The sequence below is a fragment of the Zeugodacus cucurbitae genome, chromosome 2 (genome assembly GCF_028554725.1).
Source record: "Zeugodacus cucurbitae isolate PBARC_wt_2022May chromosome 2, idZeuCucr1.2, whole genome shotgun sequence".
NCBI classification, from domain to species: Eukaryota; Metazoa; Arthropoda; class Insecta; order Diptera; family Tephritidae; genus Zeugodacus; species Zeugodacus cucurbitae.
The window spans coordinates 55,408,440-55,434,100 of record NC_071667.1 but is presented as its reverse complement, the minus strand read 5'-3'; the positions used below and the strand labels follow the sequence as shown (position 1 = coordinate 55,434,100).

At 31.5% G+C, this 25,661-nt stretch overlaps 1 protein-coding gene across 2 annotated transcripts; it reads right to left on the bottom strand.

Annotated features, from left to right (window-relative positions):
- On the bottom strand, positions 1–23,960 carry LOC105209467 (acyl-CoA Delta-9 desaturase). Of its 2 annotated transcripts, none has more exons than XM_054227388.1 (6): positions 23,732–23,960; positions 7,847–8,371; positions 2,822–2,952; positions 2,362–2,753; positions 2,122–2,297; positions 1–575 (listed from the first exon to the last, which is right to left on the bottom strand). In XM_054227388.1, exons 2-6 carry the CDS (start codon positions 8,304–8,306, stop codon positions 415–417), a joined length of 1,320 nt encoding a protein of 439 aa, XP_054083363.1. In that variant the 5' UTR covers positions 8,307–8,371; positions 23,732–23,960; the 3' UTR covers positions 1–414. The 2 variants fall into 2 exon arrangements, with proteins under 2 accessions (XP_054083363.1, XP_054083365.1); XM_054227390.1 differs by lacking the exon at positions 23,732–23,960 and adding an exon at positions 12,402–12,615.
- Between the last annotated feature and the right edge of the window lie 1,701 nt (positions 23,961–25,661).

Genomic DNA, 25,661 nt, shown 5'->3' with positions numbered 1-25,661 from the left:
TCTAATGAAAGCCTTTTTATTTATATTCATTTATTTAGTATTTTATTTAATTAATCGCTTTGGTAGTGTCTTGCGGCAATTACACTCTTGCTTTCCGAAATTCATGAGGAAACCGTTAAATACATACTCAATTAAGAGCGGCTTATTAACATTCATATAGACAATGTACAGTATTTCACTAAATACTTTTACTTATATATATATAGGTATATAATATAATTATATTAAAAAACATTTATGCACGTTTCACATTGCAGGCACAATTTGTGAATAAAGCTTAAGTTTAAAGCTTAGTCTAAATGACATAAGAATTTGAACGAATGTTGAAGTTAATACAAAACTTATTGAAGAGCCTCAATTTACAATACAAACATTTTGGTCTTGTTGTAGTTGTTGTTTGTTTGCCTAAAATACTCATTTCATTTGAGCCAACTCAATGGCATCCTCCTTTTGTATATCGCGATCACCATAACCCCAAACTTGATCCTTATGTGCGTATTCGTCGGTGAGAAAACGTGTTCCGTCGCCACATTTGGCCGCGCGCCGTTTAATCATATCCGGTGAGACTGATTTTCCTAAAACAAGAAATGGAGAATATTTAACATTTTTGTAAATAAAATTTTTGTGAACTTATATAATAGATTATTGTTCTGTCGGCTTCACTTCTGAATCTCAAATTAATTAATTCTTCATACTACTGACGAGTTAAAATCTTAAGTTTTGTGTTCTTATCTCATTAACTGTAAGGATTCTAATCCAAAATCGATTATGTTATAGTTTATAGTTCTCGTTTTTTATGAGTTTCACTGTTCATAGCTTTCTGGTCTTAATAATTTTCACCTCTCCATTTGTTGATATTCTTGAAGGTATTATTATAAACAAATATATATTCGTGAATCCTCATATTTAAGTAATCGATCATAGCTATAAGATCTTGTTGACCCTTAAGTAATTTGTGAAATTCATGTATATATCTCAAAAAGAGGCTTAATTTGTACAAACCTTTTCAATTCATTTTATTAATTATCCAATATATTAGCTCTCTTAGATTTTTAAAATTCAACGAATCGAACAAGCAATTGGTATTAATCACAGAGACTGGTATAATCAAATAGCAAGCAATTAGACCACTTTTGATTTTTTTTTAATTTTTCTAAAATTTCGCAAAAAATAGCGAATCGAACAAGCAATTGGTATAAATTGTAGAGACTGGTATAATCAAATATAGATCAAATAGCAAGTTTAGACCAGTTTGTCTAACAAGCAATTGGTATAAATCACACAGGCTGATATAATTAATTAAAGATCAAATTACAACAATTAGACCACTTTCGATAATTTTGTTGAATTTTTCTAAAATTTCGCAAAAGTAGCGAATCGAACAAGCAATTGGTATAAATTGTAGAGACTGGTATAAACAAATACAAATCAAATAGCAAGCAATTACACCACATTTGATATTTTTTGTTGAATTTTTCAAAATCTCGCAAACTTGCGAATCGAACAAGCAACTGGTATAAATCGTAGAGACTGGCATAATAAAATAGCTAGCAATGGGACCAATTTTGATCATCGAATTTTTGAAAATTATTGAATTTTTCCAAATCTCTCAAAGCAGCGAATCGAACAAGCAATTGGTATAAATCACAGGAATTGGTTTAATCAAATATAAATGGAAAAGCAATCAATTAGAACACTTATCTTTATTTGGCATTTTTCTAAAATTTTGCAAAAGTAGCGAATCGAACAAGCAATTGATATAAATCGTAAAGACTGTTATAATCAAATATAGATCAAATTGCAAGCTATTAGACCACTTTTGATTTTTTAATTTTTTTTCAAGTATAGCTCAAATATCAAGCGATTATACCACTTTTGATATTTTTTTTTTTAATTTTTCCAAATCTCGCAAAGTAGCGAATCGTACAAGCAACTGGTATAAATCTTAGAGACTGGTATAATCAAATATAGATGGTATAACAGGTAATTATACCACTTTTGATCATTCGTTAGAATTAAACTGGATAACTTTTTGACAAGAGAGCATAGCAAAGAAGTGGCGAAACGAACAAACATATTCTTTCAATAAATACTCTCATAACTAATATTAACACAACTCACTTCCGGTGGCCCAACCGATTTTCGCACAGAAATCAATAAAAGCAGTTGTCACATTCAATTTGTAACTGCCGAACTCGCCGGTCTTGTAGTCCCAGGGGAAAACGTGATGATAATTATGCCAGCCCTCGCCTAATGCCAAGAACGACACCAATGGACTCTCAACGGGACTGATGCTTCTGCAAAATAGTTGATAGTGAATATAACAATCAATTTTATTTTCTATAAGCAAAAACAACTCACTTGTCATATGGCTTTTTGCCCCACATATGCGCTACACTATTCACGAAGAACGCAGCATTCAAGGTGCTCGTAAAGCGCATATTAAAATTGACCCAAAATGAGATCCACAAACTCTCATTCCAATAGTACCATGGCACCAATACGGGCATTGCGATTGAGATAATCGCAAATAACGGTATATAAAATTTATGCTGGAACATCACCACGCTGTCATTCTCCAAATCGGACATATCGATGACTTTGCGTTTTTCAATCACTTTCGGATGTGGCGTCAAGAAGAGCCAACCCACATGCGAGAAGAAGAAGCCACGTTGTGCGTTGTGCGGATCGGCATCCGTTTCGGAGAACTTGTGATGTATCCTATGATCCAGCGCCCAAGTGTAGGCATCGCGCTGTTGAGATGGAAGAGTATAGTGATATTAAATAAATGAAAATATAGTAAGCTAGCTGAAATACGCACCTGTCCGGCGATTGTGAACAAAAACACCAACAAAATGCGCAACGGCATGGAAGCGGTGTAAGACTTATGCGACCAGAGACGATGTGCTCCAGCGGTGATGCCAATGCCAGAACACCAGATAAGCGCCACCACTGTAATTAACGGTTGTTTTTTTTTTGAGTAAAGAATTCCACAAAGTAGTCAATTAATAAACGATCTAGATGAAATCAGGCCTGTGTTAGCCAATATGGACACATACCAACATACATACAGACATATGTATATACAAACTGTGTAAATTAATGGAAATGGGCACCCATGCATGTTTGTTGTTTTATTTGTTGTATTGACTGATTGTCAAGTAATGAAAAGAATTCCAAACGATATTCGAATGGGTTGCTGGGGATGCTGTCAAGTGTTTGTGCAATTCTTCTAATGTGCGCGCATTCTTCTTCTTCTTCATTCTACATTGGGGCGTATGCCACACCATAAATGTATATGTATCAATGTTCATTTGCGCGTTTGTAAGCATTAATTTGAATCATTTGTTCTTTGCAACTAATTGTGCTGGTCGAAGTTCACTTTTTTATTGAAATAGAATATATTTTTGTTTCAAGAATCAATTAGAAATATGTATTTATGAAGACAAGAACTGATTGCGAGCCGTGTGCATGTCGGCAAAGGCACAGATTTTCAATGTAAAAATTTCCAATGTAATATTATCGCTTGATAAACATACATACATACATACATACATACATACATACATACATACATCTAGAATTATTGACATTCATTAATTTAAACATTTGTTCATAAGATTTTCAATAACAAAGAGCAATGTCTGTATTGACTTGTACTAAAATAAAAGCAATTATGATTTCATGTAAGGTCTTCTGTCTTCATGTCTATATGCTTTCAGATAAGAATACGATTATTTAAGATTGCATGCGACAGCAGTGAAACTTTACTTCAATTTACTTTGATTGAATACTTTCAGTTTCTAAGTAAATGAGAGAGCTGTCAAACCAACTGCCAATATTTCAATGTACTTTTAGGAACCTCGTATGTTCTTCATATAAAACTGTAATATAAAAATTATTTGATTTTTTATGAATTCACAAGTTAGGGTGATTCAGCTGAAATCTCAGCAGATTGGGAACGACCTCGTTGTCGTACTGTCGCTGGATCTGTGGACTTCGCACCTGCATGAATTCGAGATCATTTTGGCCCACAGTGGATTACAGGAGATCCAATGATTTACTTGCTCTCAGCAAAGATGAAGTTGTCAAAAGCATACTGCAGGGATGCAAGTTGCTTATATTGCATGGAGGAAGATGAGCTGGAAACATCTAGACACTTTCTCTTTCGCTGTCTAGCTTTTGCTACACTGAGGCTGAAACATACAGATGATATGGTGCATATAGATATTAACCGCTTTATAACAAGCAAGACGCTTTGTCGACGCTTGAAGGTCTTTGGTATCCATCTTTTTCAATCAATCCATTAACCTAACCTAACCTAATAAGTAAGAAAGCGCTAAGTTCGGGTGTATCCGAATATTTCATACTCACGCAATTAAAATAGAGGTAGGAGGACTAGAACAAAGTATAGATCGATCACTATACATATATGGGATATATTAGCTAGGGGAAAGTCTATACTAAAGAACCTGTTTTATTAAGATTTTATAAGATATTTTATAAGATTATTAAGATTACACACAATTTGGAACGATTTCTTCCGGATTTCTAAAAATTATATAAATAATTTACGGATATTCTCGTAAAAAAAATAGTCAGTGCTTGACTGAGGTGCACATAATGTCCTCAGTGCTTGGTGTCTGAGGCCTTGAAAAGTTATTGTAAATCGATTTCAAACTGTAATATCAGGATTCTTTATCATAGAAATTTTTTCGACTTATAAAATTCGAACATGCGGCGACTTTTTAGCTTTTCTGATTCTCTGTCTACATCTATCAACTTTTTCGAACATGAACTATAAAATAGAGATACATACAGTATACTCTCGAAAAGTAAATCGATTGGTATTTTGGGTAATTTACTTTTTCGAATAATTTACTTTTCCAAATATATACATAAATTATCTGTTTTTATAATATTAAATGCATTTTTAAACTTAAAAAATTCATTCATTTATTTGCTTCAATAAAACATATGGATGCATGAAAAACATATTTACATTTACATACATACATATGTGTTTACTATGAAGAGAAAAAATCTTGAATATTCTTTTGTTTTTTTTCTTTTGCAATATATTTTCTGACCATTTTTGTAAGACAATTCAAAAAGTCTGACGCCTGATTTGCATCGTTTTCATTTTTAAACCAGTGGATCAAGTAGGAGAGTTTATTTACTAAAAAGACGCGATAAACAAGAGAGTAAGTGTTTTTGCAACATCGTAAAAACGCTGCTTGCTTCGTTTCGAATTTTTTATCACACTCTCTGAAAAGTAAATTAAAAAATTTACTTTTTCGAGGTGCATGTGTAATCTTAAAGGTGATTAATTTTTCCGCGATTATTTACTTTCTGAGAATTTACTTGTCGAGAGTATACTGTACTATTTTTATAATGTATTACAATTCTCAAGAGATTTTGAAAGCCAATTTAGAAGTGTAAAGTTTTCGAACAGCTCCAAAAAACCATTCTCTAATGTATCTTTAAGCTTGAAAGAATTTAATTATGAAACTTTTGTTGAAGGTATCCTTAGGCTATATGTCTCTAATTCGGGTTGGATTTATAAAAACTGCTGATAATTTGAGTGGTGTGTTAGCTCTCATTGAGAAAGTCCTATGTTGTTCTTAAAAAAATAACATGTGTGTTAATATTATGAATATAAGAAGAAAGAGAAAATAAAAAAAAATTATAAACACTGTTTTTCAATTAAAAAAATTAAAATTCAACTAATTTTGAAATTTAAAATAAATTTCGAAAATTCAAAATTTAAAAAAAAAATTTATTTTAAAAATTAAAAAAAAAAATCGAAAAAAAATTGAATTCATAAAACATTAAAAATCTTCAACAGGTTGCACCAATTTGATACTAATTTTGATTATTAAAATACATTTTTGGTCACATCCAAGGCACTCTTGTTTAAAAGGAGAAAAACGAAGGTCTAGATCACTTGAAAAGCTAGCATTGGCTTCATAGTTTTACTGTTTGTTTTAAAGCAATTCTCATCAAATTTATTTAATATATTAGTTGCTCATAATTCTTCACTCAAATTTCTACAACCTCTGCAAACTTACATGCCACTGTTAACTACATGTTAAATGCTCACTCCTTCGCAGTGTGTTCTCTATATAACCAAATGCCAGCTATTCTAATTTCACATAAAATATGCTAAGATTCACGCCATCAGCATAAAATTTGATGCCGTTACTTTTTTAATAATTTTTACTAAGAAGTTTGACTCCAACTTATTTGTTTGCTATGCATGACTAAGCGTCGGCTGAAATTTACAAGGCAATTACATTACAAATTTATGCATGTATGTGTGTATGTATGTATTTTTGTATGAGTTTTAATGTATAAATATTTGCCATAGTCCGCATTCGTGTGTTTAATTTAAGTTTTCACAACTCAACAAAAAACATAAGGGTGGGGTTTACATTTGTACGTATGTACATAACAACAACAATAAACTCGCAAGCGAGTGGCAAAACTAGCCAAACATCTATTTAGCACAATTTTATTTTAGTAAGTTTCAGTTTTAGCCGAACGAGTGAATGAAGAAAGCAAATATGCAATAAATGTTATGAAAAATATTAAAAATATATATGTTTGTATGTATGTCAAGCGACTAGAATCTGACACCTCCAAACAAAATAAACAAATGCGGCGGCATACAATGAGAAACTGTAAATGTGTTTCTCTATTGTATATGTGTTTAGCATATTTAAGCGCTTCTTTTTTTTGGCATATTGATGGTTAACTAATAAGTTAGTTAAGTAATTTTTTGGTAGAAAATAAAATTTTTTTTTAATTTTATTTTAAGTAAAATTATGATTTCGAAAATTATTAAAAAAAATTTCGAACATTGAAAAAAATTCTAAATTGGAAAAAAATATTATTTCTTGAATACGAATATTAAAAAAAAATTAAGCGAAATTAAATTTAAAAATATTTCGAAAGTTTCGAAATTAAAAATTCGAACATTGAAAAAAATTCGAAATTGAAAAAAATAATTTTTATTTTAAGCGAAATTAAATTTCAAAATATTAAAAATAAAATTTTCGAAAATTAAAAATAAGATCGAAATTTGAAAATAAAATTGAAATTGAAAAAAAATTAAGCAAAATTAAAAAAAAATTTCTAACATTAAAAAAATCATAAATTAAAAAAAAATCGAAATTTAAAAATTAAAATTTTATTTTTAGTAAAATTAAAATTAAAAAAAAAATTTGGAGAAAATAAAGTAAATCGAAATTTGAAAAAAAAAATAAATTCATAAATCATTCATTCCGAATTAAAAAAAAAAATATTGAACATTGAAAAAAAATCGAAATTGAAAAAAAAATTATTTTTAGCGAAATTAAATTGAAAAATATTAAAAATAAATTTTCGAAATTTAAAAAAAAAACTAAAAAAATGTAAGAAAAAGTATTCAAAAAATTTCGAACATTGAAAAACAAAATTGAAACAAAAATTCGAAATAAAAAAAATATTTTAGGCAAAATAAAATAAAAAAAAAATTTCGAAATTTAAAAAAAATCTAAAATTAAAAAAAAGATCGAAGAATATAAAAATAAATTGATAAAGCATTAAAAATCTTCAACACGCGCCACCAATCTGCTACATTGTATGCTTTATTTCAATACACAAGTACTTCATATGCTACACGTACTCTCAGCTATAAGTGTACTTAGCTTCTACACATTGTATTTTGCTTGTTTGTATAATATAAATGATGATGGGAATGGATATAAACAATATGAAGTGGCTAATAATTTTGTTTTTTATTTGTTTTTCTGTTTATTTTTGTTCTTGTTGTTTTTATTATTATTCATTATATTTCACTTACCCCATAAAAGTGTGTAGAATTGCGCTTGAAATAGTAAATAAATGCCATAGAGAGCACCACCATGCAGAAACGCTTGCGCTATTAGATCTGGCCATCTGATCTGTGGATTATATTCGATCTCATCGCTCGGCGCACTCGCTGTTAGTACCTCCTTGGCCGTTGTTGCACTTTGTGGTATTTCCTTGTAGACAGCATTTTCTTCCTTATAACCTAAGTTATCAGCTAAATCTTTGGTTTGCTCCTCCGTTGCGTCTGCAACTGTTGCAGCTGCCTTGCTGTTGTTGTTGTTGTTGTTTGTGCAAAATCTATTTCTAATACTAACGCTGTCATCGGCTGCATTTAGCGTGCAATTATTATTGTTGTTGTTGTTGTGATTTACACAATTGCCCGTGCAGTTGCCGGCATTTGTACTTGTGGTGCTGCTGTTCGCAGCCGCGGCGATGGGTGTCGAAAGGCACATCTCGACTAAACTCTCTTGTTGTGTGTGACCTTAAAATTGCTCATAGATTTGTTGCGGTTTGTTAACTGTAAATTAATTGAGGTAGGTTTTTTTAATACGAGATTATTGTATGGAGAATTTTTTGTGGTGAAAATAATTTTTTTTAATATAAATTATTTATTTAAAAATTTTATTATTTGTTTAGTCTAAGGTAAGCTTAATAATTATATCGAAAAAAAATATATCAAATGACTTAATTATAATATTTTTACATATCCTAGCGTTAGATACTATAAAAAAAATCATTATTAAGTAAAACATAAGCATATTATTTCATATATGTAAGCATTTAGTAGGGTGGTCCATAAAGTCTTTTTTTAAATCATACTGTTCTTAAAAAAATATTTTTTAAAATTCCATATTTAGATATCGTAAATAACGCCTTTTTTGTGTTATAATGGTTTTTGTTGTTGTTTTTTTAGCCGGAACTTGAAACCAAGATCTTGAATACAATCAATATTTTTCTCTTTTTGATAATCAGGCTTTCAGGCGTCTCGGCAGTGTCAATTAATTTTTTAGAAGACACTTACATATGTAGTTTGAACTTTTTTCAGTTTTCCACGATGAACCGATCTTGGAATAGTCTATTAACAATTGAAGACTTAAAGACGAATATGGATGAATTTAAAATTTTTTTTTTAATTTTCGTTATTCGAATAAAAATGTATTCATTCGTCTATATTAATCTCATCATAATCCCCATTCTATCGAAATATTTCAGCTCTTTCTGCGATTTCTTGAATGCTTGTAAAACGACGGCACTTTAATGTTCTCTTTAGTTTTGGAAATAGGAGCCATGTCTGGCGAAAATAGCATTGATTTTGGCCCAGAATTCACGACGAAGCAACGTAATTTGAACTTTTAACAAACGAAAATTGACAAGATCGTAAAAAAAGTCTAACCTTAGCGGCTGCTATAGACAAAATAAGCAATAATTACAAAAAACGAAATTTTAAAATTCCCGTTATTTTTTGAACACAACTCGTAGAGCAGGGCTTGAGTTGAAAAATCGATTGAAAAGAAATTTACGATTTTTTCCATAAAACTGAGCTCTCTCTCTCACTCAATTTCAATTATAGCAGAAGAAGCTTTCGATTATTTTATTTTATTAACAACTATTTTGTGACCCACCCTATACCTAGGCTTGTACTAATTTGCATACATAAAATAGTAATTAAGATTCTTACATCATACCGCTGAGTAACAGAACAACAAAAACATTGTTTATAATACTAATTATACAGTGATTTGTATGTGAAAATCAGCTTATGAAAAATCATATTGAAATTCCAAAATTCATTAAATACATTCTTCAACGTAACGTTAATTTATTTAAATTTTTTTAGTGACTAAATTACTTCCTGTACATACAAAAATACATATGTACATATATACATTTATATAATATAATATATATACATATATATATATATATATTTGGCGTAGGAACCGCTTTAAGCGATTATAGCCGAATCCACCAGAGCGCGCCACTCATTCCTCCTTTTTGCTTTTTGGCGCCAACTGGAAACACCAAGTGAAGCCAGGTCACTTTGCACTTGGTCTTTCCACCGGAGTGGAGGTCGTCCTCTTCCGCGGCTTCCTCCAGCGGGTACTGCATCGAATACTTTCAGAGCTGGATTGTTTTCTTCCATCCGTACAACATGACCTAGCCAGCGTAGCCGCTGTCTTTTTATTCGCTGAACTATGTCAATGTCGTCGTATAAATCGTACAGCTCATCGTTCCATCGTCTGCGGTATTCGCCGTTGCCAATGTTTAGAGGACCATAAATCTTGCGCAAAACCTTTCTCTCGAAAACCCCAAGAGTCGTCTCATCGGATGTTGTCATCGTCCACGCTTCAGCGCCATACATCAGGACGGGAATAATGAGCGACTTATAGAGTTTGATTTTGGTTCGTCGAGAGAGGACTTTACTTTTCAATTGCCTACTCAGTTCAAAGTAGCACCTGTTGGCAAGAGTGATTCTGCGTTGGATTTCAAGGCTGACATTGTTGGTGTTGTTAATGCTGGTTCCCAGATAAACGAAATTATCTACAACTTCAAAGTTATGACTGTCAACAGTGACGTGGGAGCCAAGACGCGAGTGCGCTGACTGTTTGTTTGATGACAGGAGATATTTCGTCTTGTCCTCATTCACCACCAGACCCATACGCTTCGCTTCTTTATCTAGTCTGGAAAACGCAGAACAAACGGCGCGGTTGTTGCTTCCGATGATATAAATATCATCGGCATACGCCAGGAGCTGTACACTCTTGTAGAAGATTGTACCCTCTCTATTTAGTTCTGCAGCTCGTATTATTTTTTCCAGCAATAGATTGAAGAAGTCGCACGAAAGTGAGTCACCCTGTCTGAAGCCTCGTTTGGTATCGAACGGCTCGGAGAGGTCCTTCCCGATCCTGACGGAGCTTTTGGTGTTGCTCAACGTCAGCTTACATTGCCGTATTAGTTTTGCAGGGATACCAAATTCAGACATCGCGGCATAAAGGCAGCTCCTTTTCGTGCTATCGAAGGCAGCTTTAAAATCGATAAAAAGATGGTGAGTATCGATTCTTCTCTCTCGGGTCTTTTCCAAGATTTGGCGCATGATGAATATCTGGTCCATTGTGGATTTTCCAGGTCTAAAGCCACACTGATAAGGTCCAATCAGTTCGTTGACGGTGGGCTTTAGTCTTTCACACAATACGCTCGACAAAACCTTATATGCGATATTGAGGAGACTTATACCACGGTAGTTGGCGCAGATTGTGGGGTCTCCCTTCTTATGGATTGGGCAGAGCACACTAAGATTCCAATCGTCAGGCATGCTTTCTTCCGACCATATTCTACAAAGAAGCTGATGCATGCACCTTATCAGTTCTTCGCCGCCGTATTTGAATAGCTCGGCCGGTAATCCATCGGCCCCCGCCGCTTTGTTGTTCTTCAAGCGGGCAATTGCTATTCGAATTTCTTCATGGTCGGGTAATGGAACATCTATTCCATCGTCATCGATTGGGGAATCGGGTTCGCCATCTCCTGGTGTTGTACTTTCACTGCCATTGAGCAGGTCGGAGAAGTGTTCCCTCCATAATCCCAGTGTGCTCTGGACATCCGTTACCAGATTACCTTCTCGGTCCCTACATGATAATGCTCCGGTCTTGAAACCTTCTGTTAATCGCCTCATCTTTTCATAAAATTTTCGAGCATTACCCATGTCGACCAGCTTTTCAAGCTTTTCATACTCACGCATTTCGGCCTCTTTCTTTTTACGTCTGCAAATGCGTCTCGCTTCCCTCTTCAGTACATATATATGCGTATATATAAGCACCCACTTAGGCAGTTATAAATATGTACATTCATATGCAATTTGTAGCATTCATTATATATAGTTTTTAGTTCTTATCTTAACGACTTCCACTTCAAGGGAGTAAGACCTTCAACTGTCCTCTACTACAAGGGGTACATCATACAATGTATATACATTGAAAACTCCTCTAATAGTTGTTTTGTTTACAGAAGATTGTTGTATTTACTTAAAATATTGCAGAGGAGCTGTAGAAATGTCTCGAAAGTCACTCTTATTAATATTATTGTTGTTTTGCCTATACATATATGTACATATGTATATCGGCACTTCAACTAAATTGAATACATTCAATATTACTCGGTATATTTGTTTTACGTTTTTAGAAACTTTTTTCTTTTTTTTTAAATTATTGATATTTAATATTTTTTATTAAATTATAAATTAATAAATGTCAAAAAGAAAAATGTTAATACAAAAAAATTTTTAAAAAAATTTTTAAAAAAATTTTTAAATACAAAAATATTTAAAAAAATTTTAAATACAAAAATATTAAAAAAAAAATTAATACAAAAATATTTTTTAAAAATTTTGAAATACAAAAATATTTTTTTTAATAAAAAATTAAATTTTTTCAATTTTTTTTTGGAAATTTTGTTAAATTATTTATCTCAAATATTTCATAATAAATTATAAATTAATAAATACCAAAATTATGTTTATTTATTTTTTAAAACCCCTGCTTTCATTAACTCACCTCCACTTTAACACCAAAAAATTAAACAGAATCAATTTTATTATAAATATTTCAACTTTATCTGCACTTAATGTCTACATATTGATTTATAAATTCCCCGAATTAGTCGTAAATATAGTTACGTTAGCAACAACACTACTATTTCTCGATAAACACACAACCGATGTGCGACGATATGTTCGTTCGGGTCGGCGACTTACGTACACCTGAGCGATAAGCGCTAAACAAGCGCGTAAACAAACCTAATTTTATTTTTATTGTTGTTATAGACAAAGATAAGACCTGTTATATTTTGTATTTATGTGCAAAGTACCATTGATGAAATGTGAAATATGAAATTTGATTTAAGAGGCAATCTCAACACTCTGCAAACGCTCACGTTTATATTACTCACAGCGGCGGCGATAAGCATTATTAACACACTAAAGTTTTATTTGTGTAAATAACAGTTATCTATATGTATTTATCCCTCATACAAGCTTAGAGAAACAACAATTCAATAAATACCATTTTGAATGGTGCAACAACATACATATGTTTTTGTAGATACACGAAAATTTTACGATCGTGCCCACGTTAAAGATAAGATTTTACCATGCCGTTAATTATTTGTTTCCTTATCGCACGACTTTTATACCCCCTGAGCGATATGTGGCGCAAGGGTTTGATGCGTTGATACACCACTCAATGAAGAGATATCTTATTGAGTAGTGCTTTTTCATATTGGAGAAATAAATTTAGGTAACTCTTTCGGTGGATTGATTATAATTTCATTTAATTGACCTAAAATTTCTAAAAAAATAGTTTTAGCGCATTTTTAGGCGCATAAACGTATCAGTTATACCCCTTTGTGCTACTTTCGGTTTCACCCGTTTATTTAACTACCTTACATTTTCTAATGAATAATTCTATACGCGCACATACAAAGTAAAATGAAAAAAAAACATATGTATATAGACTTTTCTTATCAACGTTTCCGCATTTTTTCTATGTACAGACATAGATAAGGTTTCGTGGGTATTGCCGATAGGTTCTTAGCCTCAATCGCCCAGGTGTTCAATGTATCACTAAAAATGTCAAATATTTAAAGTGAAACTGTTGGAGTTATTATAAAAACAGATAAAGATGAAAAATAATGAAACGGTATCGGAAAAGTAGTTCTTCAAAATCATTTCCTATAACTCACTCTTACTTTTTGATTACACAATATTCTATATTTATACCATGAACAGGGTATATTAAGTTTGTCACGAAGTTTGTAACACCCAGAAGGAAGTGTCGGAGGCCCTATAAAGTATATATATAAATGATCAGTATGTTGAACTGAGTCGATTTAGCCATGTTCGTCTGTCTGTCTATTTGTATATATACGAATTAGTCCTTAATTTTTTAAGATATCGTTTTGAAATTTTGCGGATGTTATTTTCTCTTCAAGAAGCTGCTCATTTGTAGGAACTGCCGATATCGGACCACTATATCATATAGCTTCCATACAAACAAAACGATCGGAATCAAGGGCTTGTATGGAAAACTTCCGCATTTTACTACATATCTTCCCGAAATTTAGTATGAGTTATTGTTCATAGAAATAATTTAATCTCCGAAAAAATTGTTCAGATCGGTTCACTATATCATCTAGCTGCCATACAAACTAAACGATCGGAATCCAGGGCTTGTATGGAAAACTTCCGCATTTTACTACATATCTTCCCGAAATTTAGTATGAGTTATTGTTCATAGAAATAATTTAATCTCCGAAAAAATTGTTCAGATCGGTTCACTATATCATCTAGCTGCCATACAAACTAAACGATCGGAATCCAGGGCTTGTATGGAAAACTTCCGCATTTTACTACATATCTTCCCGAAATTTAGTATGAGTTATTGTTCATAGAAATAATTTAATCTCCGAAAAAATTGTTCAGATCGGTTCACTATATCATCTAGCTGCCATACAAACTAAACGATCGGAATCAAGGGCTTGTATGGAAAACTTCCGCATTTTACTACATATCTTCCCGAAATTTGGTGTGGGTTATTGTTCATAGAAATAATTTAATCTCCGAAAAAATTGTTCAGATCGGTTCACTATATCATCTAGCTGCCATACAAACTAAACGATCGGAATCAAGGCCTTGTATGGAAAACTTCCGCATTTTACTACATATCTTCACGAAATTTGGTGTGAGTTATTGTTTATAGAAATAATTTATTATCCGAAAAAATTGTTTAGATCGGTTCAGTATAGCATATAGCTGCCATACAAACCGAACGATCGGGATCAAGGGCTTGTATGGAAAATTTTCGCATTTGACGTGTTATCTTCACGAAATTTGACATGGATTACTGCTTAAGGTAATAATATAATCTCCGATGAAATTGTTCAGATCGGTTAACTCTATAACCTTAATGTTTCTAGCAAACAACCCGGCTAAAAAGAATTAGTAAAATGTTTTCTTTTTTTCTACTTACTTTTTCTTACGTCTTTAGATTTGCCTAAACACATAGTTACTAAAAGATATGCACCTGTGAAGGGTATATTAGCTTCGGTACAGCCGAAGTTAACGTTTTTTCTTGTTTTATTTTTAATTTAGAAACTCACGTCTATGCTTCAAGTGTCGTAATCTTATATCCAGACACGCTTAATACTCGTGCCCTGTGTGATTCCCAATACAATCGATAGTTCTTTTTAATATATAATGAGTAATAATATACGCCCACTTATGATATGGTTTCTTGTTTTTCCTATGAATTTAAGAAAATAAATTCAGACACGTGCTAGGGTATACTATATTGATTATTTTTTTACAAATAAAAAATCTTACAGCGTTGCTTTCGACTTAACTCTGTTGTATAGTATAGTATATGGTGAGCCTTATCAAATGTGTACTGCGGTATAACTACTTGAGCTTAAAAGCAAACGCCTTTAAGCGAACATTGTAGGAACTTCAACTAATGACCAACCTATATACATATATACACAATCCCCTACACATTGTACAATATTAGGTCAATGGCTGCCTTGCTTTTGTAATTAGTACAATTATGTTCACGTAAAATGGTAATCGCTCAACACACCCAAGCAATAGAAGTATGTAGTATAAGTATACAAATAAGGATAAAAGGAAAAAAATTGTGAAAATAAAAGCAATAAAAAATATTAATAACTGTGAAGTGTACGAATTCGATGAAGCGAATACAGGGGTGCACAAATGTGAATATAAATTTGAAGTTCTTAGGTCGAATCACCATAATCCACAAAAAAAAACCTACGAGTTACAGAAGTTCGAGTTAGGGAAGTTTAAATACATATACCATACTATCTATATATTTTTATATAAGTAAAAAAAGAAAGGATAAAAGAAATCAAAACAAGAAAAAACAGCTGTACCGAAGCTAATATACCCTTCACAGGTGCATTTCTTAGTCAAATTTCGTGAAGATACCACGTCAAATGCGAAAATTTTCCATACGTGCAATTGATTCCGATCGTTCAGTTTGTATGGCAGCTATATGCTATAGTGAAGCGATCTGAACAATTTTTTCGGAGATTAAATTATTTCGATGAGCAATAACTCACACCAAATTTCGTGAAGATATGTAGTAAAATGCGGAAGTTTTCCATACAAGCCCTTGATTCCGATCGTTCGGTTTGTATGGCAGCTATATGATATAGTAGTCCGATATCGGCAGTTCCGACAAATGAGCAGCTCCTTGAAGAGAACGTAACATCTGCAAAATTTCAAAACGATATCTTAAAAACTGAAGGACTAGTTCGTATATATACAGACAGACGGACATGGCTAAATCGACTCAGTTCAACATGATCAACTGATCATTTATATATATACTTTATAGGGCCTCCGACGCTTCCTTCTGGGTGTTACAAACTTCGTGACAAACTTAATATACCCTGTTCAGGGTATAAAAATATGCATAACTGTGAGTTTAATGCATGTGATTATGAAAATCCAGGGGTGCACAAATGTTCTTATAACTCAACTTGCTATCAAAGTTGTATATTTCTTAGTCTGCTACTGTTTACCTTACTGCTATTCAACTTATTATTACTTACTACCAAAATTTTTCAAAATAAATTCACCACACTTTCGATACAACCCACCATTGGTGGACCGGTATGAAAGTATAATATAATATTATCGACTTCAAACACATTTAACGGTGTTGTAAATTTATATTACTCGCAAGATCCCTTAAAAATGATACCCAAAAACCCAAACTCACCATACAATTACTCACCACACTGACCCAAAAACACAAAAACACATTAAAACACAATTTGGGAACCACTGCCCGTCATACTATTGAACTCATTCAAGTTAAAGTATACATTAACATTTCTGTTTGTCCACATTTGGAATTTTATTTCGGACATACTCGGACATTTTGTAGACATTCTCGCTTAATGTGATTAACGCACGCAAAGTCATCGGAGCACAAACTCTTTTATTTGCATATAGTAAGTATAAATATTTCATTAGCCACATACAATATGTATATATATATACATATATATTCCACGGAATGTTCGCAAATACTCAGACCAGTTGTTTCGAAAATTCATTTGGTTTCCAAATCGATTTTCAAACAAAACAAATGCCAATTCAACGCCTCACAGCTGCCTTGCTGCTGCCTGAGCAATCTACAACAATCAGCTGTCGATTATTAAAAACTTGTGCGCCTTTTACTCACCATACGAAATGCAAATTTGTTTTTGTAACAAAATTATGATTTCTTTCCTTGAGAGGTTGTGGGTGGTTGGCATTAATTTCATTTGGTACAAGCTTTCATTTTGGCTGGACAATTATTTCGATATTTCGCTGAAAATTGCGTTTAAGCAATTTTGAGTGTGTTTATATCGAAGGCACGATTCGTTGAAATGTGATTGATGTTGTTTATATTAGCCCATTAGGCATTTGAGGGATTGGGCAACAATGGATTAGTGGGAAATCGATTTTTGCTTTATAATTTTGAATGGTTATCTAGCATTTTTGTAATGTGGTTTCGAAAGTCGTTTTCGAAAATCAATTTTTATGGAGAGCTGTATGTTTTTGGGCACTTAAACAGATATTTGTTTCAAGCTATATTTTTTTTATTTCCATGAAATATTTTTTCAAATAATTTTTGTAAAAATTGAGTCAAATTTTTACAATTAGTGTGTTGAAGAAGACACTAGAATTTGAATAACAAAGTTTTTATTATTTTATGACATTTCGAGTGATCTGTAAAGATATCTTACCGGTCTGGGTCATATTTCTAATTTCATACTCCATCTCATATAAAAAAAAACAAAATCGGACTGGAAAATGGAAGGTAACTAAAATGAGAAAGTCCCCTTCATCGCATAATTTAAATTTGAGACCTTTCTAATATAATTTTTCCACAGCCAAATTAATATAATACAATAAGATTATAATTAAGAAATCAGTGTTTGACCTTCACACTGCCGGCTACTCAATAAACGATCAGCTGTTATACATTTTTGTTTTTGCTTTTCATAAGAAGTTGATAAGTTCCATTAACTGATTGCTTTTTCATTAATAACCACAACCATTATTTCCAGCAGCGACATCTACCGTCAAGTTTCATTACTGCAATTTTATTAATAAATACAGAAAAATTTACAGCGTGGACAAGAACTCGCAGAGTCGCATTGCTTTTTCAACTCGATTTGTATTCGATTAAAAATTAATGTAGAAAAATTAGATTTTTATTTTGTGTGATAAATCGAACTCAATCAGCACTTTAATTGAGCAAAGAGCGGTTAGTTGTTCAATTAACTTCTGTGCGTAAAGGCTTTAAACAGAGTATCTCCAATAAATCTACGAAAAATTATGGAATTGCTAAATACTATAGATAATGACACTTCTCATATTCTTGGTCCTGTTCACGAAATCAAATTCTCGATTTTGAAACAAAATAATCTGTTTTATTTACAAAAAAGTATCGACTTTAATCAAACAATATACCAATGTTAGCATGAATAATTAACCTAAACCTTTGTGTCATTAATATTATATGAAGGAGTGGGTAATGTAAACATAACCTTATAAAGAAAATCGGTAAATAATTTAATGTCCGCCGGCTAGTTTCGTGTTCCGAACGTTGAAATTGACATGTGCCACATGTGATTATTTGATTACTATCAGCACAAAACATACCGTACATTTTTCATTAACTGAAACACAAAGCAGGTATATACCATATAGTATATATATGAGCCAGGGCAATCTAACTAAACACAATAAACCAGCGTTGTTAGAGAGCAAAACTACTTAGTTGCCTATACAAACAGACAACAGACTACATTAATGTAGAGTAAAATTTGATTGCGGCTAATGTCATTACTATTACATGCTGCTGATAGATTTTTACTGAGAGATGTGTGGGCGCTTTGTTAATATAGGGTGACGTGCTTTAAAGTTGCTTTAAAATATATATTACTGAATAAGACCAGTTATATATGTATGCTGCAATGCAGCACATACCATATGCAGATATTACATATAAAGGGTGCTTTTTTAGCGTTAGAGAACCCTTTTTTTTCAATACTACAACGAAAAACAAATGAAGTGAGTAATATTTGGGGTATTTTAGTACACAAACTATATGACGACTGGGTCTTATAAAGACGTCCGTTGACTTATGTATGACTTTTCCCGACATAAACTGGTTTCTCCAACAAAATTTCAATTAAACAATTAATTTGGCTGTGTGAAAGGCTATTAGCCGTTTTTAGCTCATTCTTAATTAAACGAATATCGGTTTTCAACTATCCAACGGTCATTTATATATTGCCATATTACTACCAAACTGCCAGAAGGAGGGATACATGGCGCGCTGTTTTGGACTCGGCTATAACCGCGTAAGCGGTGTCTACGCCAGTCAAGAAGAAGATATTACTTATAGCACTTAGATGATTGGTATTGATAAAATCGTGTCCAATAATTTGGCTATAAGGTTCACTATTACAAGTACCGTTAGTAACATCTTTAATTTTAAAGAAATGTATAGACTAATATTACTTTTAACCCACATCAGATTAAGTTTTTCGGGTTACGAGGAAGTCTGGGGAGACTTTTTCAAATGTTTCACGCAATTTAGCTTAACTGTGGAGCCAGAAATATCTCTCATAACTGAATATGTTATAACGGTAAAAAGTGGATCTAGTAGGATGTTATATTAGTACCGTTATTATTATATTATGAAATAAATGTCAAATAAATATGTTTATTTTGACAGCTCGGCGAGTATACAACTCTCAAAGCAGCACCCTTTACATATTCAAATGTAAGATGATTTCAAAATATACGTCTTTATAGTTTCCTCTTGATTTCGACCTACAGACACACTAAAATGACATCATTGTTTACGAAGTGGATGCAAAGACAACGAAGACAAAACATAAAACATTCGCTTTTATTTGACTCAATGGCGCTATTATTTACATAAATGTATATATACATATATATATATATATACTTCGTTAAGAGTTTTTGACACTAAAAGTTAAAATTTAAACTGTCATTTTGCTTTGTTAAAAATCAAAATCTTTGAAATCGTAGTTTCTTATAAAAAAAATGGCAATCAAAAAAAATATTTTTTGTCTCTTAAAAATTTTAAATATAAGATTTTAAATATAAGATATATTTTATATTATATATATATAGTTCTCGCAGACAAATCTTCGTATTTATCTTTTCGTCACTCTTTCTAAACTTTAGCGATTCTCAAATCCATTTTATAAGAATTCGAAGCCACTAATTTATGCGGCCGAGCCATTTGTTGGTGTGTTTCCATGTGCGACAAAGCACTGCTGGAGATCAATGTCAATGTCAATGACGCTGAGGTGTGCCGACAATTTGTTAAGACTCGTTAAGTCATGTAATAGACTATGGATTAGAATTGTAAGTCAAGCGCAAATTAGACTTTATTACAGCATAGGAAAAAAGGTTGATAGAAGAACAAGAAAACGTTGGCAGTAAACTAATTGTAAATACAGTTTTTTTTCAAGCGGAAAGGGCTTAGTGTTTTTGTTTTATTTTGTTATAGTTTATATCACTGATCATTGGAACTTACTTAATTATTTCTACTTTACTTCTATGTAAATTTGTATAAGTAAGCAAAAAAACATCTAGCATTCACTTTTTCTAACACATAACACTTGAAACGGCCTATAGCCTAAAGAGCACTTAGGTCAATTGATTGAAATTTAGTACTAAGAAAAAATTTACATATAACTATTATATATACAGATATACAGATATACAGACTCGCTCAAGCAAGCGTATTCAAAACAATAATATATATGTTACTGTGACAGAGGCAAATAATAACAACTGCGTTTTTTCAATATCTGGCAACTCAACACTTAGAACTTCTTCAAAATTTATAATTAAGCGAGCGAAATATTGTATAATAATTATTTATATACTTTAATATTAATTGATTAACTATAACTTTAATATTAAAAGTTATAGTTCGTTTTCGAAAATTTTTTCACAAGTGAAGCCAGAGATGATATGCACTATTTGTGTAAAGTTTTATTCCGCTATCTTCATTGGTTCCTTATGTATATATTATAAAGTGAAGGAATCAGATGGAATTCAAAATTGAGTTATAAGGAAACTAGTCGTGGTTGTGAACCGATTTAGCCCATTTTTTAGCCGTGTTATCAGGATGTCAAGTAAATATTATATACCGAACTTCATTGAAATCTGTCGAGTAGTTCCTGAGATATGGTTTTTGACCCATAAGTAGGCGATGCCACGCCCATTTTTTTATTTTATAAAAAAAATCTGAGTGCAGCTTCCTTCTGCTATTATTTCTGTGTGTATTTTGTATTTTTCGCTAGTGAGTTAACGCACTTTTAGTAATTTTCAACCTAACCTTTGTATGAGAGGTTGGCGTGGTTATTATCCGATTTCAACTATTTTCATGGTGTGTGTTGGGGTAGGTAAGAGAACCGACTGCAGAAAGTTTGGTTTATATAGCTTTATTGGTTTGCGAGTTATATACAAATAACCGATTTGGGGTCGGGGCCACGCCCATTTCCCAAAAAAAGTTACATCAAAATATGCCCCTTCTTAGTGTGATCCTTTGTTCCAAATTTTACTTTTATAACTTCATTATGACTTAGTTGTGACAATTTATGTGTTTTTGGCTTTCGCCATTTTGTGGGCGTGGCAATGGTCCCATTTCACCCATCTGAACCTTCTTTTGGTGCCAAGGAACACGTGTTCCAAGTTTCATTAAGATATCTCAATTTTTACTCCAGTTACAGCTTGCACGGACGGACAGACAGACATCCGGATTTGAACTTTACTCGTCGCCCTGATCACTTTGGTATATATAACCTTATATCTAACTCGTTTAGTTTTAGGACTTACAAACAACCGTTATGTGGACAAAACTATAATACTCTCTTTAGCAACTTTTGTTGTCTCTTAAAATTTTGTAACTTTTTATATAATATAAAATCAAAATCACTAAAATTATATAGTCAAAAATATTTATTTTGTAAAACACACTGCATTTCTTTCGCACAAAACTGTGCAATTATTGTGTTGACGCTTAATAGCGTTGAAAACTCAGCAATCATCTCTACGAATTTTTAGTCACGTATACGACATGTCGCACAGTGGTGAAAAGCTTGCTATGCTGAAATGCTAGGGTGATTCGAGTTAGGAAAGTTCAACTGTATTAATTTTTAAAAAATTTTTATATATTTTTTTATTTTTTTTATTTGTTTTCTAATTTAATAGCTGATTTGTTTTTGTTTATTAATAATATTTTTTATTTAAATTGTTGTTTTATATTTTTTTATAATTTTATTTTTTGAATGTTTTTTATAGTTTTTTCATATTTTTATTTTATTTTCATATTTTTTTAATTTTTTATTTAATATCTGATTTATTTTTATTTATTATTATTTTTTTATTTTAATTTTTGTTTTATATTTTTTTATAAATTTACTTTTTTAATATTTTTTATCGTTTTTTATATTTTTATTTTATTTTTTTAATTTTTAATTTTTGTTTTTTTAATAACTGATATATTTTTATTTATTATTATTATTTTTTTATATTTTTTTAATACCTTTTCATATTATTGTTATTTTTTTATTTTTTTTATTAAATAACCGATTTATTTTCATTTATTATTAATATTTTTTATTAAAATTTTTTTAACTTTTTTTAATACTTTTTTATATTGTTATTTTTTTATTTTTTTTTTTTTATTAAATAACTGATTTATTTTCATTTATTATTAATATTTTTAATTTTATTTTTATAATTTTATTTTTTAAATATTTTTTTCTTATTTTTTTTAATCTTTTTATTTTATTTATTTTTATTTAATAACTGATTTATTTTAATTTATTATTATAACTTTTTTATATTTTTTTTTCTTATATTTTTAATTTTTTTATTTTACTTTATTTTTTTTAATTAAATAACTAATTTATTTTCATTTATTATTATTTTATTTTTTATTTTAATTTTTGTTTTATATTTTTTTATTATTTTATAATTTTATTTTTTAATATTTTTTCATAATTTATTATATTTTTTAAATTTTTATCTTATTTTCTCAACTTTTTTTCACAACTGACTGATGCGAAATCAATATCATGCTTATGTACTAAAAATAAAAAAAATAAAATATTTCCATTAAAATAATGCACTCAAACCAATCCTATGAGTCATAAATATATGCATATTTAATCAGTGTTTTCAGTATTATAGAAAAAATTGCTTCACTTATCACAATGCAGCGCATTTATGCATTAAACACATAAAATCACGTACTTACATATTTTATATACAATATTTTGTTATACTTAATTTCATATAAATACACATACATAAAAAATATTTGTACATATTTCCCGTGCAATTTTTTACTGTTTCCGTTTAGCAATCACTCATAAATTCATTAATTCATACAAATATATTTAAAAATTCGGAATTTTTTTTATCTTGTTTTGAACTACAGCTCGAAATAAAATTTATAGCAGATTGCCTGCCTGCGCACATGGGTGCCATTAGCACCGCAACGCATACCGCAGCAAAAATTCCAACAAATTTTTATTAAATTTTCTTTTTCATTTAATTTTTTATTGTGGTTGCAATCATTCAAGTGCCAATAATTAACTTTAGCAAATATTTGTTTCTCAAAACAGGCAAACATTTTTTTTTTTTTTTTCATATGTACTTGCCTTAAGCACGCAGTAAGCTAAATATACATGTTTCAGGCAATAAAAAAAAATAGTTGTAATAAAGAAATATAAAATTTGTTGTAATCACCTTAGTGTAACCACTAGCAGCACAAACTAAACGACGCTTTTGAACACCAAACACCAAAATATAAACAACAATGTATACAAAACACAATAATTTTTAGAATATTTTTTTTTTCAAATATTTTTTTTAATATTTAACGGAATTCGAACAGGCGCGTACCGCTAATACAGAATGTGTGCGTCTCAACAAACCGAACTTCTGCCAATGACTGACTGAGTGGCGACCGGCTCCACTAACTCATAAATATCTTTATATATACATACATACAAACAGACATTTCAATGGGCGCACACTTCGACACAGCAGCGATAGCAAGCAGCACCCACACACACATACATATCTACACACATATTTACAAACTATTGTAGCTACAAACATAAAAATAAATTAGTAGATAAGTAATTGTATGCGGTGTGTATGTTTGTACAGTTGTTTGTATGTATGTATGATTTTTTATAGTTCTATGTATGTCTGTGTGTATGCTGTCAAAGAAATTGCGAGCGCGATCAAGTAAAATAATGGAGCGCCAGCACCCCAAGTGGCTGCATTGCAATGTCACTCACACCGCTCGGCGCTCGGCGCTCCACTCCACACTCCACACGCCACTCCATACTCAGCACTCGATACTACTGGGTACTTTTTCCGATTAAATGCTTTACTATGTTTGTTTGTATGTATGTATGTATGTATGCTGCATTCAGCTAACGTATTTATTTAGTGTTTCGGTCTGACGCGTCAATATCGCGTGAAACTCACGACCAACAGACCGACCCACCGTCCAACCACCCACCCACCTCTTTGGGGGCGGTCGATTAACGCGGCGTCGCGTCAATGTGTCACCGCAATTGACCAAGCACACGACCGCCTCATGTAAACATTAGACTGAATTTTATAGTTCAAAGTCAATGTTCAATGCGCAGCGCACAGCACACACACACACACGTCGATTAAAGCGCCCTAAGCGTAGACACACACATATTGCGATTAGTTGGAGATTCAAAAGTTGAAGTGAAGTAAATGAAATACAAAACAAAACAAAGAAAAATCGAAAAAGAATGCGACCGCGCGCAAAAAGGTAATAAATGAAAATAAAAAGTTCACACTAATCACACACACACAATACATATATATTTACATTCATACATATATTCACAAGTCTGTAGCGCATAGGTGCCGAGGGGGCGTTGTGTTCGGGTTAACTTCATGGAAATACATGCATACATACCTACTCATATATCAATATAAACATTTGTACACTCATCAAAATATGTATATAGCACATCACTAAAGCTACAACAACAAAAACTAAAACAACACAACAACAATAATTTGACTACGTTTGCCATTGTCGCTTCGGTTTTGTAGGTGTTATTATTGTTGGTATTTTGTTGCTTTTTATTATTGCTTTTTATTATTGCTGACAGTTTGTAGGTATTTTTGTTGTTGTTGTTCTTTTTTATTTTTTTGTTGTAAATTTTGTTGTTGTTTTTATTTTTGTTTTATTGTTGTTGTTATTGTTTCTTAATGATATTGTTGTTGCGGTTTTTTCTGGTTTCGTTGTTGTTGCTTCGTCATGTTATTGTTGTTATTGTTGTTGTTTTTCGTATTTTGTTGTTTTTATTGTTATTGCCAGCAATCGTTGCCGGTGCACATGCACACTGTCGCTGTCGCTCGCTGTCGCTCGCTGTCAACAACAATCTCAGTGGGCTGTTGATTGTTGGCGGCGGCTTGAAGCTGTGGAACATGTTGGCGTTATTAGATAACACTTTTGATTTCGTCATCGTCTATTGACCTATACACGAGCACGAATACATACAATTGTGTTCGAAATAATAGCAGCGGTATAACCAAAAATTTATTCAATGAAAAAAATAATATATTTAATTTTTGTTATAGTTCATTGTTATTTTATATTATTTGCCCATATTCAAGC

Coding starts and splice junctions, on each gene's coding strand:
- LOC105209467 (XM_054227388.1), bottom strand. CDS start 8,306: ATGTGCCTTTCGACACCCATCGCCGCGGCTGCGAACAGCAGCACCACA. Junction 2,298..2,361: donor GGCAAAAAGCCATATGACAA/GTGAGTTGTTTT, acceptor ACTATTTTGCAG/AAGCATCAGTCCCGTTGAGA. Junction 576..2,121: donor AATCGGTTGGGCCACCGGAA/GTGAGTTGTGTT, acceptor TTCTTGTTTTAG/GAAAATCAGTCTCACCGGAT.